Source organism: Narcine bancroftii, chromosome 3, assembly GCF_036971445.1.
Source record: "Narcine bancroftii isolate sNarBan1 chromosome 3, sNarBan1.hap1, whole genome shotgun sequence".
NCBI lineage: Eukaryota > Metazoa > Chordata > Chondrichthyes > Torpediniformes > Narcinidae > Narcine > Narcine bancroftii.
The window spans coordinates 347395205-347416678 of NC_091471.1; the positions used below are offsets into that span (position 1 = coordinate 347395205).

General features: G+C 42.3%; 1 protein-coding gene across 1 annotated transcript in view; it reads right to left on the reverse strand.

Annotated features, from left to right (window-relative positions):
• LOC138759359 (phosphoinositide 3-kinase regulatory subunit 6-like) overlaps positions 1-21474 on the reverse strand; it is an 89488-nt gene that overhangs the window by 51803 nt on the left and 16211 nt on the right. The window contains exons 2-3 of the mRNA XM_069929599.1: positions 3132-3295; positions 1148-1231 (exon numbers count right to left, since the gene is read on the reverse strand). Of these exons, the coding sequence (XP_069785700.1) occupies positions 1148-1231; positions 3132-3144 (97 nt within the window). The 5' untranslated portion in view covers positions 3145-3295. The remainder of the gene's footprint in view (positions 1-1147; positions 1232-3131; positions 3296-21474) is intronic.

Consider the following 21474-nt stretch of genomic DNA (forward strand, 5'->3'; position numbering starts at 1 on the left):
CTGCGGCTTCAAGTACGTTTGACATAACTGAGAAGATGGTAAGAGTGGAGAAAGAACGTTCGATGAGAAGAAGAATCATTCGTGGGCCAAGAGTTGGAAAATCACGTTGTAGAATGGGTACTCGAACAGAGGCAAGATTGCTACATAGTCACAAGAAATAATATCAGAGCATATGCACTGAAGTGGACAAGGTCAAACCTAAAACACAGACGAGATTTTAAAGGTGCAGTAGGCTGATGCAGCCATTTCATGAACAGGAAAAATCTGGTAATATGACAAAAAACAAAACTTACTCAGAAACTACCAAGAAATCTGTATGATGACACTGTAAACAATGAGTCTCTGGATGAGCTTGTCAAGTTCTTTGCCTCAGATGTGATGGTGATAGTGATTTTGAAGAATTTTAGATGTGTTTTTTTCCTAAAATAAAATTTATTTCTAATATTTGTTATAGGGTGGGGTGTGGATGGGCTATGGAACCAGTCAAATGGTGTTTTGAGTAGAATTTTAAGGTCACATTTTTGTATTTGGCCTATAAGACGACTCCTGTTTTTACCATGTTTCAAGGGTCATCTTATACGCCGAAAGATATGGGTGCCAGGATAAACTAATAGCAACATTTAAGAGATGTTTAGACAGGCATATGAACAGGCAAGGAATGGAGAGATATAGATCAAGTACAGTTGGATGTGCCATTTAAATCAGCAACATGGTCTGAAGGGTTAGTCCTTGGAAAGAGTGATATCATATATTCAATAAGAGCTCATTCAATAAATATCTGTGAAAGTGATTTAATTATATAAAAAATGTTTGTCCTTATTTTACAGTAACTTTTTTCCTTCTCTCTTTCAACCAACGTTGTTCTCAGAATAGTTTCTCCTTTAATCATTAACTTTATATCCCACAGCCTCATATTGCATCTATCTGACACTTACTGGTACCTTTCAGTCTGCACACTGCATTTGTCCACATCAAACCCCCACCCCTTCCCACAGAACCACTGCCACAGGATGTTTGGAGCCCTTCAAATCTTTCATTAGTTTTTCCTACATTCAGGCACAAACTTGTGCTTTAGTGATTAAGTTGTTGTCTAAAGGCAGTCATGGAACCTTTTACTCACTATTTAATGAAAACACCAGTTACTTACTTGCACAACATTCTTTCAATACCCTTATTTCACCTGCACAATTTTTCTCCCACACTGCCTCTGTGTTCGTTACTGGATTCCTCACTGCAACAAACACAGTGAAGATTATTTCACAACAAAGAAATAAAGAGCAGAAAAATATCATTAATCCCTTGACCCTGTCTGATAATCAAAATCAAGCAGAGCTTTTCAATATAATTGTTCAAACCTCAGGGGAAAAAAAAAACCTCTCAAAAAACTGGATGCCATGAAAGCTCTTGCTTTATGTAGCTATCCCAGGTCAAAGAGAGTGTTCTCCATTATTTTGATTTCCCTGAGCAGTCAGCTGCAGAAGAGTGAGAGGGAATGAGAGATTGAAGATTAAATGTAGCCATTGATGGATTTAATACTCCAAACTCTCAGCTCGTGTATGATGCAAAGTTAAGGTTAGAGTGATGTACCATCTGCCTAGTTACCAACCATAAATGGCCTGCAGCAATAGGCACCACCTCACAGGAGGATGAGGTTTCTACTGCAGTGATGAAGATCTTGATGGATATGACTACAGAAAGTGACTAATGGAAGTGTCAGGAAGATGTTCAGAATGAGCGTGTGCACAAGGGGCATGGAAGAATCTAGTCCTAACCTTGCACAGGATTTTACAAAGTTTGGAACATGTCCTGTCTAGTGTTGGGCGATTCCATTAGCATACTGCAGATCCACTGTGATACAACTATTGATGAGTGATCCCTCGGGTTCATTGCAATACAAGAAGATCCAATCTTTGAGATTCATATAACTTCACTTACAGTTCTTTGATGGAAAGCTACCCAATGTACCACAAATGTTTTGGACCAACACTCCCTCATGCAATGATGCTATCTTAGCAAATCTCCTGCATCTTTACATTAAAGTTTAAATTTAGACATGCATACAGGATGGTAACAGGCCCTTTTGGCCCATGAGCCTGTGCCACCCAATAAACCTACAACCCTGGTACGTTTTGAACGGTGATAGGAAATCTGTGCACCCAGAGAAGTCCCCTGCAGCCACAGGAAAAACGTACAAACTCTTTACAAACAGTGTTACATTCGAACCCTGGCCCCAATTGCTGGCGCTGTAAGAGCATTGCATTAACCACTATACTAATTGTTCCACATCTCAGCCATATTCTGCTATACAGGCAGTCCCTGGGTTTTGAACATCAGGCCTACAAACAAATCATACTTACAAACGGGCTGTTTCCCAATTTGTGCATGTGCATAATGTTACCTCACAAACACTAAACAAGAACTGTAAGTACTTGTTCTACCTCGCGTACAAATTCGGCTTATAGACAGATCCAGGTAACGGAATTCATTCGTAACCTGGGGACTGCCTGTACTCCTTGCAGCAACACATTTAATATATCCTGCAAAGCTCACAAAGTTAACCCTTAGCGCAGTGGTTTTCAACCTTTTTCTTTCCACTCACATCCCACTTTAAGTATTCCCTATGCCAAAGGAGCTCTGTGATTATTATGGGATTGCTTAAGGTGGGATGTGAGTGGAAAGGAAAAGGTTGCAAACCACTGTTTTAATCATACCTAATGGACTCATTATGTGCACCGTTTCATAACTCCAAAGGAAATGGGCCAGTGACAATTTTTCTCAAGCAAAATATTCTGTAACAATTGTGTCTAGAGCAGTGATTCTCAACCTTCCCTTCCCTCTCACATCCCACCTTAAGCAATCCCTTATTAATCACAGAGCATCGATGGCATAGGGATTACTTAAGGTAGTATGTGAGTAGAAAGAAAAAGTTTGAAAACCACTGGTAAGGATGAAATACTTGTTTGTCTGTCTGCGTGTTTTGCACTGAGGACTGGAGAACGCGGTTTCATCAGGTTGTATTTGTGCAATCAGATGAGAATGTACATTGTACTAGACCCAGCATATGCATATTTCTTGCTTACCTTCACACAGCAATTAACAGTTTATGAGAGGCAAACTTCACTTCAACAAACCTTTTGACTCCATGTAAAGATGCTGCTCGTGTCTTCAGTGCGATCAAGTAGCAACATAGACGAAGGGGTTTAAATGCTTGGTTTTCCAATTATGATTATTATGTCATTAGCGATTGTGGATCCTGATTATGTCAATATTTAGTTTCTTTTGTCAACATGTGAACCTACAAAATAAAAAATACATAATTTAGCAGCATTCTTCCAATTTAAATTTTAGACATACAGTACAGTAATAAGCTATTTTGGCCCTCCATGTCACCCAATTAACCCTCACCCCCCTGTACATTTTGAACAGTAGAAGGAAACTGGAGCCCCTGGGGAAAACAGACATGGGGAGAACATATAAATTCCTTAGAGACAGTGCAGGATTCGAACCGCTGGCAGGCACTGTAAAGGCGTTTCCCTAACCGCTATGCCAACCGTGCTGCCCAACTAAGGTAATGAGCTGTTAACCTACATATTTTAGGGTCAGTAGTGTAATGGAAGGGCTAAAAGTAACTGTGATGTAGAACTCAGGCCTCGAGAACAGATCTGCTCATAGAAGATAACAACTTGCCTGAAAAGTACAGATCTGTATAGAAAATACCAGTACATCTTGAAGCCCTGGGGCTTGAGACATATAGAGGAGAAATTGGATGAGGCGCTGGGGTTGAGTGTCTTATTGTGATTACATAAATCTTTTCCCTGTCTTCAGAAGCTAGTTAAGCTTTGGTGTGTGACTGATAATTGTCTCTAGAGATTAGGAAAAAAAGAAAGGTCTCAGGGTCTTGTTTGTACTTTTAATGATAAAAGTGTGGGCTCTATGCTACCCCATCAGATTTCTGCTTGGATTGGATCACAATCGATGTCAAGCACTCCCAAGCTGCTGGTTGTGTGGAGTTCCTGACGGGCAATATAAAGGACACAAGGATCATTGCTCTAGTACACTAATAGCACTTTTATTTTCATGTGTAGATTCACCAATATTTATACATGCAATTGAGTGGTGTTTCAATAAATATATTATTTAGAATATAAACAGATTCTTTCTCCGTCATTGATCCAAATCCTTGCAACCTGCCTGCACTGAAACACTGTTTTTATGTGAAATATTCCTTGCAACAGAAATCTTTTGTCAGAATATATTATCAGAATGATAATATTTACAAATGCTTAAAACTTTGTTGTAGACTCCAGGAACAGATAGATAAGACAAGAGGACACAAATTTATAGTAAGGGGAAGATATGCAGGGCGTTCGATGATGTCCTTGACCCAGGGAATGGCAAGTACCTGGAATGCATGTTGAAGACAATGGGTCGCAAACATTTAAATCAGTTGTGCAGAGGGGATATGAATCATGTGCTGAGTAATGAGGTAAATGCAGAACTAGGGTCAGTGTGACGACCACTCAATTTACTGAAAGAACTCAATGGGTTGAGCAGCATCAGTGGGAGTAACAGAATTGTTAACGTAGCGAGCCAGAACCCTTTGTCAGGTGTCTCAGGTATGGATGAGTTTGTCTGAATGTCCTGTTTCTGTGTCTGATCAATGGGTCTAGTACCTTGTACAATTTATTTGAGAATATAAGAAATAGGAGTGGGAGTGTGCCAAATCACTCTCAAGGCTCCACCACCATTCAAAATCTTTATGGCTAATATGTTCATTGGCCAGTTCTCCACCTTCCATCCTCTGTCCATAATGCTCACCTTCTCCATATCCATCGTCCAAAGCAAATTCTCACATCCAAACACACCCAACAACTCAACACCAATAGCTCACTGGGGTGGATATTTTGGAAGATTTCCATCCTCTGCGAGAAAGAATTCTTTCTCATTTCAATTTTAAATGGACAGCAAAGATCGGATTCTCAATTTGGCAACTCTGCAGAAAACCAACAGTGCTTCATCTCTGCATCTATTGCAAGTCCGCTGCATTTTCTGAGATTCAAAGATTCCTCTGATTATCGCCATGCAATAATGCACGATATACTTCAATTTTTGCATGCACAAGCAAACATAGTCACCTTGAGCATTGCCTGGTGCCCCTAACATTTTCTATATTTATTCAAACTTTACACCATTGCACATCCTCCAATTTCATGAAACGTTGCCAACATAAAAACAGTATTTTGGGGCCCAGAAATCTACAAATTTGGAATTGCTTTCTCCACAGCTTCATTATACCAGGTCATAGCTTGGAATGCACAATTGTTGGGATGCTGTGGTCACAAGTCAAGATTGTTTTAATAGCCTGCCAACAAAGCACCATGTAGGCAGGGCCTCTCCCCCTGCTCAGAATAAATGCACCTCCTAAAACCTTAACCACACTCATTTGTTCCTCTTTATTAACAATCATATTCAAGAATTAGGAAAGGTGCCTATTTTTACCTCTCATTGAGATACCATCCAAGCAGGCCCCCACATTTATATCAGAGCAGAAACTTGTTTCAACCATGAATAATCCTTGGCATGTTTCCAAGGAGAGATTATAATTCAAAAAGGAAAATGAATTAAAGAAATAAAAATTTCAAGTGGTCCAAGTGACATGGCTGTTCAGCACAGGATGTTGTTGGGTCATGGAGCAGAGTGACTTTTGGAGAGAAACACCTCGTATCAATTTTTTTCCCCCAGAACATTGACTGAAAAACTGCACAATGACATGTCAGCTTTGCTAAGTTGTCGTTGCATTCTCAGAAGTTAGAAAATTGTGGTTTTATCACCACTGTAGCCATTATCTGGACTGACACATCTGTGCAGCACTGAGGCAATACTTCATTGTCAGAAATGGTATCTTTCAGATTAGATATTAAGCCTAGGTCCCATATATATATTCATGTGGATGCCATTATTGGCTCAGTAGAAAGAAGAGCAGAGAATTCTCCTGATGAAATTATCCACATGAAGACCTCGACCAATAGCATAGTCATCTGACATTGTTCGCTGATTTGGTGGGCTCTGCTGCCCTGCTTGTCTCGAACACTTCAGGAGGTTTCTCTATAGTTTAAGCACCCTGCTATTTCCAAAGATATGCTCGTCACTTTATTTTACATCTTACACAATTCATGCATGTTGTGATCAAACATCATAACTATCAGCTAATATGGGCTTTGAAATATTGGAGTTTTAAGATACGTGTGAATCGTAGGAGATACATTTCATGTGTTAAAGAAAGATGAAGGAAGTGAAATCCTGAGGAAGAGGATGATGCTACGAGTTTAATATATTTTTACACACACACACACACACACACACACACACACACACACACATATATCTCTAACTAGCTCTATCTAAATATGCCACTCACTGGACCAACCTCTCCCACAATTTTTCTCTCCAGGAATCTTCATTCTCCTTCACAGGAACTAGGTGAAATACTTTCAAGAGATATAAATAAATAAAGTTGATTCAGTGCATACACCAAAGGGTTCACGGTACAAGGGAGCTAGAGGAATAGCGAGTGCATGTGGCTGAGAAGAATGGTGACAACTTGTTCATTCTCACTGAATCGTGTTGAAACTGATGGGGTGGGAAATGATGAGTGGGTGGTAGGAAGGCAATGATTGATATATTTTCCCACTTACAAATCAAAGGAGAGTTTCCAGAGCCACCCATGAAATTCAGCAAATAACAACGGTTTATATGAAAGGCTTTCAAAAGATTATTTGATAGTATACAAGACTCACTTCCCCCCACCCCCCTAAAAATGGCTCAAAAATATCCCCCGCGTCTTATATGCGAAGTTGAGATTCGGGTGATAATGGTGAGTAACACTGACACTAGCATCATGGCCATCTATCATTGGGGGCTGGTGGAGGGCAGTCGGGGGGAGCAGGGTGGTGGGATCAGCGTGGGGACTGGTGGCAGGCTTTCCGAGGGGAGCAGGGAGGTGGGATCAGCGTGGGGACTGGTGGCAGGCTTTCCGAGGGGAGCAGGGAGGTGGGATCAGTTGGGGGCTGGAGGCAGGCTTTCCGAGGGGAGCAGGGAGGTGGGATCAGCGTGGGGACTGGTGGCATGCTTTCCGAGGGGAGCAGGGAGGTGGGATCAGTGTGGGGACTGGTGGCAGGCTTTCCGAGGGGAGCAGGGAGGTGGGATCAGTTGGGGGCTGGTGGCAGGCTTTCCGAGGGGAGCAGGGAGGTGGGATCAGTTGGGGGCTGGAGGCAGGCTTTCCGAGGGGAGCAGGGAGGTGGGATCAGTGTGGGGACTGGTGGCAGGTTTTCCGAGGGGAGCAGGGAGGTGGGATCAGTTGGGGACTGGTGGCAGGCTTTCCGAGGGGAGCAGGGAGGTGGGATCAGTTGGGGGCTGGAGGCAGGCTTTCCGAGGGGAGCAGGGAGGTGGAATCAGTGTGGGGACTGGTGGCAGGCTTTCCGAGGGGAGCAGGGAGGTGGGATCAGCGTGGGGACTGGTGGCAGGCTTTCCGAGGGGAGCAGGGAGGTGGGATCAGTGTGGGGACTGGTGGCAGGCTTTCCGAGGGGAGCAGGGAGGTGGGATCAGTTGGGGGCTGGTGGCAGGCTTTCCGAGGGGAGCAGGGAGGTGGGATCAGTTGGGGGCTGGAGGCAGGCTTTCCGAGGGGAGCAGGGAGGTGGGATCAGTGTGGGGACTGGTGGCAGGCTTTCCGAGGGGAGCAGGGAGGTGGGATCAGTTGGGGGCTGGTGGCAGGCTTTCCGAGGGGAGCAGGGAGGTGGGATCAGTTGGGGGCTGGAGGCAGGCTTTCCGAGGGGAGCAGGGAGGTGGGATCAGTGTGGGGACTGGTGGCAGGCTTTCCGAGGGGAGCAGGGAGGTGGGATCAGTTGGGGGCTGGTGGCAGGCTTTCAGGGGGGAAGCAGGTAGGTGGGATCAGTGTGGGGGCTGGTGTGCCAACAGTGGGCTGGCTGCCAGGAGAGTGGGATAGCAGCTTGCTGGAAGAAAGCAAGGAAGCAGGACAGCATGGGGACCAACAGTGGCAGTTTGTTTTTTATAAAATGTTTTCTGTTCTAGCTCAGGTGCTTTTGTTTTCTCATTCAAATTACAGCAATATTATTAAAAAGATTTTTCCTGATGTCCTAGTTGCATGTTTTGTCCAAGTATTTTATTTTTCTGCTATACTGTAGCTACATATTTCAATAACATTAAACGCTTACTCATAAATACACTAAAAAATTCTTAATATTCCCTGCTGAAATAGGGGAGGGGGGTCCTTATATGTCCATTGATCTTATATGCCATCAAATATGGTAATTACTTTTCAATACTTTGGGACAAACACTGGGCCATTCAATGCCTGATGTCCGAGAGTTCAAAATGCTTTTGTCTTTGTCTCAAATGGTCTATTCCTTTATTTTGAGACTGTGACCCCTGCTCTCTCTCCACTCTCCATGGGAAACATCAACATTGTCAAGCCCCGTAAGAATTTTGTAGGCTTCAACAAGAATCAGAAGCATTAGCTCATTTCCTAATTCTTTGGCTTGGCTTCGCGGACGAAGATTTATGGAGGGGTAAATGTCCACGTCAGCTGCAGGCTCGTTTGTGGCTGACAAGTCCGATGCGGGACAGGCAGACACGGTTGCAGCGGTTGCAGGGGAAAATTGGTGGGTTGGGGTTGGGTGTTGGGTTTTTCCTCCTTTGCCTTTTGTCAGTGAGGTGGGCTCTGCGGTCTTCTTCAAAGGAGGTTGCTGCCCGCCGAACTGTGAGGCGCCAAGATGCACGGTTTGAGGCGATATCAGCCCACTGGCGGTGGTCAATGGGGCAGGCACCAAGAGATTTCTTTAGGCAGTCCTTATACCTTTTCTTTGGTGCACCTCTGTCACGGTGGCCAGTGGAGAGCTCGCCATATAACACGATCTTGGGAAGGCGATGGTCCTCCATTCTGGAGACGTGACCCACCCAGCGCAGCTGGATCTTCAGCAGCATGGACTCGATGCTGTCGACCTCTGCCATCTCGAGTACTTCGACGTTAAGGATGAAAGCACTCCAATGAATGTTGAGGATGGAGCGGAGACAACGCTGGTGGAAGCTTTCTAGGAGCCGTAGGTGATGCCGGTAGAGGACCCATGATTCGGAGCCGAACAGGAGTGTGGGTATGACAACGGCTCTGTATACGCTTATCTTTGTGAGGTTTTTCAGTTGGTTGTTTTTCCAGACTCTTTTGTGTAGTCTTCCAAAGGCGCTATTTGCCTTGGCGAGTCTGTTGTCTATCTCGTTGTCGATCCTTGCATCTGATGAAATGGTGCAGCCGAGATAGGTAAACTGGTTGACCGTTTTGAGTTTTGTGTGCCCGATGGAGATGTGGGGGGGATGGTAGTCATGGTGGGGAGCTGGCTGATGGAGGACCTCGCACCACCCACACACACACACACACACACACACACACACACACACACACACACACACACCCCACCCACCCCTATCTCCACCTTTTCAGCACTTTCTTAAATTCACAAGCACTTGGGAACTTGGACACTTTTAAAAAAATATTTTTTTGTTTGTCATTGCATTGTCATGCAATGCTTTTGTCTACCTCTCACTCCCCAGGGATGCTCTGAATCAGAAGTGTGCTAAACTGAAATGGGGATTCACACTTCTTCCCATCAGGGGGTCTGCTAGCTTCCTAATGCTGTTCACTTCCACCAGCATGACTCCCATTCACATTTTGGTTATCTCTAGATTTCAATGTCCAATGTCCAATGCAAGGCTTCCAGTCTCCGTGAAAACTTATCCAATGCACACATGCACAGATACTGCCCAGTACTGACCTAACCCTCCAGTACAGGATCCCATCTTTATCAACTGGAGAATTTATAATCCCCCTTCCTTATGTTATTTGGCCACAAGGAGGACATCTACCATCTGGGACTAGGCAAGTGGTGCAGCTCATTTTTCTGTTGCAACTTCTATTTGTAAGGCTTCACATCACTTGGTTACCTTGCAGCACCCTCACTTGCAATTTGGTGCAGAACTAGCTAGCACCAACCCCTCCACACTTCGAACTGCAACTCACTGAGCTACCCATTTTATTTATTTATACTTGGCTTTGAATTTGTTTCAGAGGAAAGATCTGACAAATTAAAGGATGCCGAAAATGCAGAAAAATATGAGCAATTTAAACAAGGCAATGTAATTATCCTGAACACAAGACTGAACTCCTCATAACTTATATTATTCATTCCAAAAATTGCTAAGTTTCCATTATATTGTTTCTTGAAACTTCCCCCCTCAGAAAGGAAGGCGAGTTTGTCTTCATATAAAATTTATATCCTCAGACAAGAAAGTACTTTACTGCCCAATGATTTTCTCTGGGGACATTGCAGCTTTGTATGTAAAAAGGCCCGAGTAACATCTAGAAGACTGGCCAACCCCCATTTGCAGTCCCAAACAGTCCTTCCAAGTGAAGCAAAACAATCTCCCAGTCTGCATCTAGTGTTCCTGTTGTGGTCTCTTTAACATCAGAGAGACAGGACGCAGACCGGGAGATTGTTTTGCTGAGCACCTCCGCTCCGTCCGTAGCAATGGTGAGGATCTCCCAGTGGCCAACCAACTATTTCAATTTCCTGCCCCACTCATGTGCCCAAGTGTCTGTCCAAGGCCTTGTGCCCTGCCAAACCAAGGCCACCTGCAAATTGGAGGAGCAACACAAAATATTCTGTCTGGGCACTCTCCAACTGAGAGGCATTAACATCAACTTCTCCGGTTTCCATTAGACCATTCCCCTGTCTCCCTCTCTTTTCAGCGTTCGTGTCTCCTTTCCTCCAGCTCTCCACCCCTTTCCCTCACCAATCCCTTCCCCTTTTCACTTCTCAGCTTTGTTCTCCTGTGCCCTCCCACCCATATCCAATATGACCGCTTGCCTGTGGGGCTGCCCCTCTCCTCATCATTTTATTCAGGTGCTTTTTGCAAACACCTTGATGAAGGCCCAAAACAGTTATGCATCTTTATCTTTACTTACATAAAGAATGCTGCATGGTTTACTGAGTTTCTCCAGCACTTTTTGTGTAAACTCCACCAGCTGATTAATGATTGTTTTGTCCATGATATATTTTTTTTTATTTCTTGAATAGAACCCATTAGGTTCCTCCAGCTTGTTATGGCTTGCTGGCCAAATAATCTGCTTGTTGTCAGCCTAACAATAGGAGTCAGAGAACATCTTGCATCTACTGGATTTTGAACTTAAATGCAGAAAATGCACTCCATTGGCTGAAACAACACAACAATTTTTAAAAAATAGACATACAGCACAGACATACATACAGTAACAGGCCTTTCTGGCACCTCCCCCCCCCCTTCCAATATGCCAATTAATCTACAATCCCCCTACATTTTGAACAGTGGGAGGAAACAAGAGCACCTGGTTGAAACCCACGCAGACACAGGGAGGACATAAAAACTCCTTACAGACAGCATGGGATTCAAACCCAGTCCTGAATGGTCCACCCTTATTCTGAGATCATGTGCTGACGAACTCTACTACCAGTACACACATCTTCTCTCCACCCAGTCTATTAAGTTCTATAAAAATAAGTTTCACTAAAAAAGTCACCTGTCATTTCTCCAAGCTCTACAGGCCTATTCTACTGCATCTCTCCTCATCTGGCCAACCCACCATCCCAGGAATCCATCTGGTGAAGACACAAGAGATGCAGATGCCGAAATAAAGAGCCAAAATATAAAAATTGCCGGAGTACTCAACAGGTCAGATAGCTTCCATAGAGGGGAAGTGGACAATCAACAGTTCAGGTAATAGTTTTCTTCAAGGCTGAGAAAGCAGAAGGTGAGGAGAGGGGAAGAAACCAGCAGTTGATAGGAACTACTTTGCTTTCAGTTCTTTCAGCCATTCCCCCTCCTCCCCCATTGCTGCTGCCCACACCTTCCATCTCCTGCCTTGCCACCTCCCCCCCATACTCTTTTGTTCAGACACTTGCCTGCATTTTCTCATACTTTGATGAAGGGCTCAAGCCCAAAATCTCAGTGATGCATCTTTCCCTTTGCTATGTAGAGGACACAGTTGGACCTGCTGAGCTTCTCCAGCATTTTGTGTTTTTACTTCAACCACAGTGTCTACAGAATTTTGTGAATTACTTTGCTTTCTGTGGAATTTGCCTGACCTGCTCAGTGCTTCCAGCAATTTGATGCTTTTTCTTTCAGATTTCCAAAGCCTTCAGTTTTTTTTTTGTTTTCTAATCGCTGGTCAGTTCCAATAAAATAGTTTCTCTTTCCATAGCTGCTGCCTGATCTACTGGCTTTTCCCTGAACCCCCCTTTATTTCAGATAGCCAGCAGCTGCCCAGTCTGTTCCTCTGCAGGGTTAGGATTAGCAGGGTTTTTTTCTCTCCATTTCCACCTTCCCTCAGAGGGATTTACTGCCATGAACAAGCCTTCACCATTCTCTCCTAGTCAATGCCATATGGGTGGTACAGTAGACCAATTAACGGAGCTGGTGCCTTCCAATTCTAGTGACCAGAGTTCAATCCTGGTCTCTAGTGCTGTCAATGAGGAGTCTGCATTGATCTCCCTACATCTGTGTGAATTTCCTGCAGGCGCTCGCATAACCAGATTTATGCTGCTTGCCAAGTTAATTAGCCAGTGTAAAATTACCCTGATTTGTACGCAAGTGAAAGATTTTTGTGGGAATTGATGGAAATGTATGGAAAATAAAACAGGATTAGTGTACATTGGGGGTTGATGGCCAACATAGACCATGGGCCAGAGGGTCTATTTCTGAGTTGTATGACACTGACCAATTGATATCGTCTACTTTGATCTCCACCTATTCTAGATATTCTGCTATTCTGTCTAACCCCTTATCCTGAAATTTTAAACATACGCTTTTTCTAATTGTCTCGTTTCTAAAGAAAATTAATTGACCTCTATGTTCCTCACCTCAGATGCTGCCCAAGCATTGTGGTTTTTTTCAGATATTTTGGACAGGTACATGGATGGAAGGGGTGTGGAGGGACATGGTCAGTGGGACTAGGCAAAATAATATTTTAACACAGACTCGAAGGGCTGAAGGGTGTGTTTCCTGTGCTGTAACGTTCTATGTAAAACACATTAAATGAAGTCAGTTTACTCCCACTGATGAAAGACTTAGAACACGCAAAGAGACAGAAATATGGATGACAGGAAATTAAATGATCACAATCATTGATCACACTGATTAAATCAGTAAGGGAAACTATTTTCAGTAACAGATGTTTATGTCACAGAGGCAGTGGAATAAAGATGATTGCCAAAGGAAACAATAATTTTTCATGTTTTGTAAAGGGTAATGCAAGTCAATCCTATGTTTAAAATCATAAGTAAATAAATTGATCATGTACAGAATCACATGGAAGAAGCAGATGGCGTGGAAACAATCAAATAATTCGACCAAGTAGACAACAGAAACACAAGCATTAGTTGTTCTCCTATTCTGCAAACTTTTTGATTGTGAAAGATCTTCCATGTGAGTGCTGGGAATGTGGAATTCATTACCACAGGCAATGGTCTGGGGAAATGGTACTGAGGGCTTTCAAGAGAAGCTTCACAAGCACATAAGGGAAAAGGGCAATGTTGATGGGATTCAATGAGGAAGGAGGAACAGTTGAGTGAAAGCCTGTACCTTTGCTACATAATTCATACAAGCCTCAAGATTAACTGAAAGGAGTTTCAGTATACTTGACAAACTTTAAACATTCTTGAATTTTAAAATGCCTTATGTATGTAACTATTCATGAACAAGATCGCCCTCATTTTGGTAAGGTTGAAGTTGAGAATTTAGTCACAGCAGAAAAGAGATTGCTCAACTTGCACCTATATTCATCTGCATTTGCTAAAATTGTTACAATCATTTACCACAAATTCAGGATGTAAAGTAATGTTCTCATTAATGCACAAGGACCGATTATTTGGGCAATGGTGACGAGGTTGGAAAAGTGAGCACAGTAGTTAATAACTGGCTTTGTGCAAACTTTTCATTCATTCACAGGTTTTGCTGGATCTTTGCTGCTCTGTAATCTGCTCACTAGGTCCAGGGAGTGAATGTTTTGAAGGTTGCTTTTTTGGAATTATAGAGGCCTCCTAGAAAATGATTGTGGAAGCAAAGTCCATTATAGCTTTTAAAAAACACAAAAAATCTCAATAAATATTTAAATAAAAGGAAAATTTGAAAAGAAACTATGGCCAAAAGTCAGGGGAATGGAATTAAGAGAGCAGCGTTTCTGAGATTAGGGTCTTTGCAATAGTTGTGTACCAGAAAATACAAAAATTCTCTCGACTTAGTAGCCAAGAGGGCAGTATCAAGTTTTGGTGAAACATTACTGTGAAGTTTAGTCATTTATTCCGATTATGAGAGCCTGCAAGAAACATGGGATTCATAAAATGATTCTTGAAGATACAGATATACAGGTGTAGTTCAAATATTTTTGAAAGCTCCCTTCAATTTCTTTTCTTTGTCTTGGCTTCGCGGACGAAGATTTATGGAGGGGTAACGTCCACGTCAGCTGCAGGCTTGTTTGTGGCTGACAAGTCCGATGCGGGACAGGCAGACACGGTTGCAGCGGTTGCAAGGGAAAATTGGTTGGTTGGGGTTGGGTGTTGGGTTTTTCCTCCTTTGTCTTTTGTCAGTGAGGTGGGGTCTGCGGTCTTCTTCAAAGGAGGTTGCTGCCCGCCGAACTGTGAGGCTTCAATTAAGGATTCATTATTAACGTCTTTGTAAATATCTAAAGCACAAAGTGATCCTTTATTCCAAGTTATTGGAATCTGTACATCAATATTACTTTTCCCATTCCCAACTGTTCAGTTACCTGGAAAGGATAATCCAAACCCACTATTCAGATGCAAAATTCATCAACCTTAACTCAAAACCTTTCCTTTCCTCTCAATACAAGCAAAATTATTAACATTTGAGCCTGGCACTTCCTAAAGTGTTAGTAAAAACATTGACATTTTAAACCACATCCCAACTGTCCCCTCCAACATCTGCTCAGAATATTAAAAGGGTGTGTAGCTCCTCAGCAGGTTCCTCAACCACTTGAACAAATGAAGACACAGTAAAATCTGTAGTATCCGGCATCGATGGGAATCACGGATATGCGCATTTTCTGGTTAACTGAGGCACACTCTTACAATGTCTAACTAATGGACCCACATAACGAACACACAATTTAAAAGACAATGCAAAAGGGCAAAATGTAATTTGAGGTCTTAACTAGTTTACTTTGATCAAGTAATTCCCATTACTAAATTCAAGCCCCGGTCACGGCACTAACTGTGCCAGTGTCTCCAGGTTTACAGAAAAAGCCTTGCTCATATGCTTAACATTAGTAAAGATAAAAGACTCTTACTAGGCAGGGATAGGGAGACACTTTGCCAGAGTCATTCCAGTAGCATTGGCCGGCTCTTTGTCCTGGATCTCACTATTTTATTCAACTTTATTCCAACAGCTGCTGCGGGTGGAGCATGACCAGTGTGTTCCACTGGCTGAATTCAGTGGCAACACTGATAGGGTGGTAAAGAAGGCTTAAGGTATACTTGCCTTCATCAGTCAGGCTATTTTATTCAACTTTATTCCAACAGCTGCTGCGGGTGGAGCATGACCAGTGTGTTCCACTGGCTGAATTCAGTGGCAACACTGATAGGGTGGTAAAGAAGGCTTAAGGTATACTTGCCTTCATCAGTCAGGCTATTGAGCATAAAAGTAGGGAAGTCCTATTGATTTGGATGGGCCACATTTGAAATATTGTGCGCAGTTCTCATTGTCTCATTACAAGAAAGATGGAGACCATGCAGAATGAGGCTTGTCAGGATGTTGCCTGGATTAGAGAGTAGTAGCTACAAGAAGATATTGGATAAACTTGGATGGTCTTCAGAGGCTGAGGGGTGACCTGATCAAAGTTTATTAAATTATGAGATGCACACAGTCAGAGTCCTTTTCCTCAGGTGGAAATGACAAATACCAGAGGGCATTCCTTCAAGGTGAGAGGGGAAAGATTAAATGTTCATGGCAAGATTTTTTTATTGCTCTACATTCCATGAAATATTGGATACATTTTATGTTTCTGACATTTTTTTTCTATAAGTTGGTTCTTGGTGGGAAATGCAGCAGTTCCATGTGAAACAGCTGGCACATAACTATCCCTTAGTTATCAGCACATTTAGTTCCCAGTATGAACACTAGAAGTTCCTAAACTTGCCTCCTAATTTCCATTAGTTGTGCTCCCATGTTGGTCACCAATAGATCAAATTCTGGTTCACGAGGAAGGTTTTTTTTTTTTTTTTTTTTTTTTTTTTTTTTTTTTTTAAACGCATTTAAATAAATGGTTATTGTTCCTACATCTGTGGGCTTGGATCTGTGCCTTGTATCAACGTCACTCCGATATCACTGTGTTGGTTTTGGTCAAAATCGTGGCTGATCTCTGATCTAAGCATCAGAGTTTGACTGCCCTGTTTAGCTTGATGACATTGGCCTCACCTGCTGAACCATTTTCAGCTGGAGCAGGATATCACTGGAACTATTTTAAAATTATTTTTCCAGTCAGGCAGGGTTACAATATTAGAATTAAGTATTTCAAAGTCAGCTATAACTGTTATTGAAGTAATAAAGCCTCAATAATTGCCAATGAGAGAAGGACTCTGAAAACATGAACATTCTCCCACAATAACTAAAATCCCTCCTTTTTAATTTGTACCTCCAGTCACAGTTCAAAAACACTTTATCAATAAGCATTTCAAAATGACCTGTAGCGATAAAGTATTCTGTAAACAAAAAACCCACAATTTTTAAACTTCCTGCTTATTTCTGATGCATTGCAAATTCATGCATGAACACAGTGACCAATCATAACCATATCACCATTTACGGAGCGGAAACAGGCCATGTTGGCCTTTCGAGTCCGCACCGGTTCACTAGAACAACTCCACTAGCTCAAACCTCCTGCTCTCCGCCAATAACCCTCTAACCCCCTCTCCTCCACGTACACATCCAACTTTTTCTAAACTTTTTTTTTTACTATCTTTTCTTAATTCATTATTCTTCAATTAATCTTTTTCCAACCTATTACAAGTTGTCCCTCTGCGTTCCTTGTTCCAATTTAATTTTTTTGTCTGCAGTATTTATTCATAACCCCTTTCCTTAATGCGCTCAGGTATGGCACTCCAATCCACCTTAGTTCACTGGTTTAAATTCACAACAAACTGTCACAGCTTCAAAAGCAATTCCACCGCTGAATCTCAGGATTAAGGGTTTAGTCGTCCCTCCAGGTGATTCAGCATATGACCTAAGCTTTTACTCCAACCTTCAACTGAGGAAGTACACTGCGAAGAGGTTAAACTGACTATATCTTCTATTTCAACTCAACGTAAATAATCCCAGGTCACTATTTGATGCAAACACAACTCTAGATTGTTCCCAATGACCTGGCAAATTTCATTCCCTTAAACCAAATGGATTACCTGGTCATTTATGTGGGAGTTTAATGTTTACAGTTTGCAAACATACCATTTGAACATGATTTCTCTTTTCTTTCTTTGCGCGATAATTTCAAAAGTAGTTGCTCGTGAAATGTGTTGCAGCGATGGATTTGTTTCACTTTCATGATCTTTTCAAAATGATTTCAGGAATATGTGTTGGGCATTTATTATTCATTTTCAGTTTCCTTGTCAGTGATTCAGTTTCAGAACCAGAAGCAGAATTTATGCCTTGAACAAGTCAAGAAAATTCGGTGTTTTACAGTAGCTTCATAGACCACACATTCATATTATGAACCATCTTACAACAATAATATAAAAAAATTAAAATAGTACACAAAAAGTAAGTGCATTGATCATTCAGGAACCTGATGGCAATGCAGAAGAAGCTGTCATTGTGCCACTGAGTTCTCGTCTTTAGGCTCCTGTACCCCCCTTCCCAATGGTAAATGAGGGAAGAGGACATGACCTGGGTGGTGGGGGTCTTTGAGAATAGAGACTGCTCTTTTGTTCAAAAAGATGTCCTCGATGGAGTGAGGTCTGGTGCCTGTGATGTACAGGAGAGAGGTAGATCAGCTCTTTGAGTGGCGTCACATCAACAACGTTGCACTCAATGTTAACAAAACCAAGGAGATGATTGAGGACTTCCAGAGGAAGTCAGGGGAACATGACCTCATCGAAGGCTCAGGAGTGGAGAGGGTCAAGAACTTCACATTCTTGGGTATCAACATCTCCGAGGATCAGTCCTGGAGCCTCCATGTTGATGCAATCATAAAGAAGGCCCGCCAGTGGCTATACTTTGCGAGGTGCCAAAGTTAAGAACCCTCTGGATTTTTTTTCTTGTCCTGAAATTTGTCTCCTCCATACCAGACAGTGATGCAATCAGCCAGAATGTTCTCCACGGTACACCTGTAGATGTTTGAGAGTCTTAAGTGATGGACTAAATCTCCTCAAGGTGTTCCAAAGCTGAGTGGAGAGCCAGTGATATTGCATCTGTTGTGGAGTGATTGTGACAATAGGCAAATTGCAGTGGGTCCAGATCTTTGCTTAGGTATGTATTAATTCTGGCCATGAGCAGCCTCTCAAATCATTTTATCACAGTAGAAATTAGTGCTACTGGGCAATAGTCACTGAGGCAGCTCACCCTACTCTTCTTGGGCACCAGGATGATTGATGCCCTTTTGAAGCAGGTGGGAACCTCTGTCTGTAGCAATGAGAGGTTTGTGGAGTAGCTCTTTTGCATCATTCTAAAACAGGTCACAGTGCCGAAATTAGGTCCCCTCCTGCACAATTTTTTGAACATGTGAGCAATCTTCCTCAGCTTGCCTGGTTTATCATGCAGCACTCCAGTTTTAAATTTCGTACAACAGTAAAACCCCGGTATTCAGTACTAATGAGAATTGGTAGATGCCAGATAAGTGAATTTGCTGGTTGCTTGAGATTGTGTCTTGTATGATTGGCGAACTAACTGCTAAGGAAGCCAATTTTAAATGTTCTTATTTTTTTACCTATTTATTTTCCGCAATTATTTTTGCTGGTTGCTTGAGGCTGCCAGTTGCTTGAATTCCAGATAATAGGGATTTTACTGTACTTAACCTTTTAATTGCCTGTACAACAATCCTTCAACAGTCCTTCCAACAGTGCTATTACCAGCAACTCTTCCCATCAAAGTCTTTCAAAACAACATACAGTTCTCATTTGAATGATAGCTATTATTCTGCACTTTGAACAATGGAATTCAGGAATGGCATCTGGGCTGGATTATTGAAAATTTACAGATTAATCCCAAATGAGTAAAATCTGAGTCTCAGAAGATAGAAACTGCTTCTTTACCTCACCAAATCCACATTGACCACCAAACATCCATTTACACTTATTGAAATTTGCAGTTGACACTAAATTGAATAGGAAAGCAACTTGTGCAGAGGACACAGAGACTGCAGAGAGATGGACATCAGTTAAGGGAGCGGGCATTGATTTGACAGATGGAGTACAACATTGATAAATGCAAGGTCAACAACTTTGGAAGAAAAAAATAATAAATTGGACTATTATTTAAGGATTGCAGCACATCGTTGTGCAGAGAGACCTTGGGTATTTGCACACAAAGCATAAAATGTTCATTTGCGGGTTAAACAGAAAATCAAGGGGCCAAATGGGAGGTTGGCCTTCATTGCTAGAGGGATTGAATTTAAGAGCAAGGAGATTCTCTGCTGGATGGCACTGGTGAGGCAGTACCTGGAGTACGGTGTGCAGTTCTGTTGGGTTTAATTAAGAAAGGATAAACTTAGGGCAGTGCAGAGGAGATTCCAGAAATGAGGTGATTAACTTGAAGATACATGATGTAGCCTGAGATTATATTCATTAGAGTTTAGAAGGATTAGGAGGGATCTTATGGACACATAAAATTATGAAAGGAATAGACAAAAGCAGGAAGGTGGTTTCCACTAGTTGAGAGGCTAGAGACTAGCTTCAAAATTCGAGAAAGTAGATTTAAAAGTCAGAAATTAGGAGAAACTAGTTCTTCTTGAATAATGAATCTGTGGAACTCTCTGCCCAAGAAAGCAGTTGAGATGGCCTCTGTAGATCTATTTAAGATGTATATTTTTGAACAACAGAAGAATTAGGGGTTATGGGAAACAGGTGGGTAAGTGGAACTTAGTCCATGATAATGATCAGTCATAATGTTATTGAATGGCAGAACAGGCTCGACATGCCAGATGGCCCACTCCTGCTCCTACTTCTTATGTTATGTTCTAATACCAATCCCATCTTTATACTTCCACATTCCCTCTGTTCACATTTGGATTCTACCACGTACCTAAATACTGCAACCTATTTAGTGACCTGTTAACCTACCAACTCACAGAACCTTAGACAATCAACCACAGCAGTTAGAGAAAACACATATGGTCAAAGGGAGAACAAGCAAACTCCATACAAAGAACCCTGGACTGAACCTGGGTGACTGAAGCTATGAGGGACAAAAACATGAAAGTCTGCAGACACTGTAGTAAAAATAGAGGTGCTGGAGGATGTCAGCATCCAGAGATGGTAAACATATATATTACTGACGTTGCAGGCCCGTCCTCTCTCAAAGGCTCCTGAGGAAGGGCTCAGTTCCAAAATGTCCATAAACACACCTTTATTTCATATGGATGCTGCAAAACCCACCGAGTTCCTCCAGCATCTCTGTGTTTTTAGACTGGAACTATGAAGCAGCTGTTCTATTTGCCAGACCATCTTATCACATTGGCATGGCATGATGATGGTCCACTGTTTAAGGGAGTTTTGAGGGAATGTTTGGATACTGTTATTCAGTTCCTTGATTACTATTATGACATAATATTATTTATTCTTGTATTTTCATGAGCTTCATTATGATAGTGGTCCATTCAGCCCATCAAGCCTATGCTAGTTCTCAGAACAATCCCATTCCCCATTTGTTTCACCACAACTTATTCACTCACACATTCCCATTGACATGACCACCCCAAGATATTCTTTCCTGCCACTGACACCAAGGACCTTTCATTTTATTTAATGAAAGGAGAACATTCTGGCCATCAGGACTATCTCAAAGTATTCCCATCCCCTAATATTTACCTCTATCCCATTCCCTTCACGCATGTCTAACAACGTCCTTTCCACCGATTTCTCCCACCTGCACTGAAACCAATTTACAATAATAATTAACTCACCAACCAATGCTTTTTTGGGATGCCAAAGGAAAGCAGAGCATCCAGGAGAAACACAGGAAGAATGTGCAAACTCCCCACAGAGAGCACCAGAGCTCAGGATTGATATCGGTCACAGCCGTGAGATGGCTGCACTTTATGCCACATGGTTTACAAATAACAGGCTCTTCTGGCCCATGAACCCGTGCTGCCCACAAATACACCAATTAATCTACAAACCCCCCCCCGTATGATTTTGAAAGGTGGGA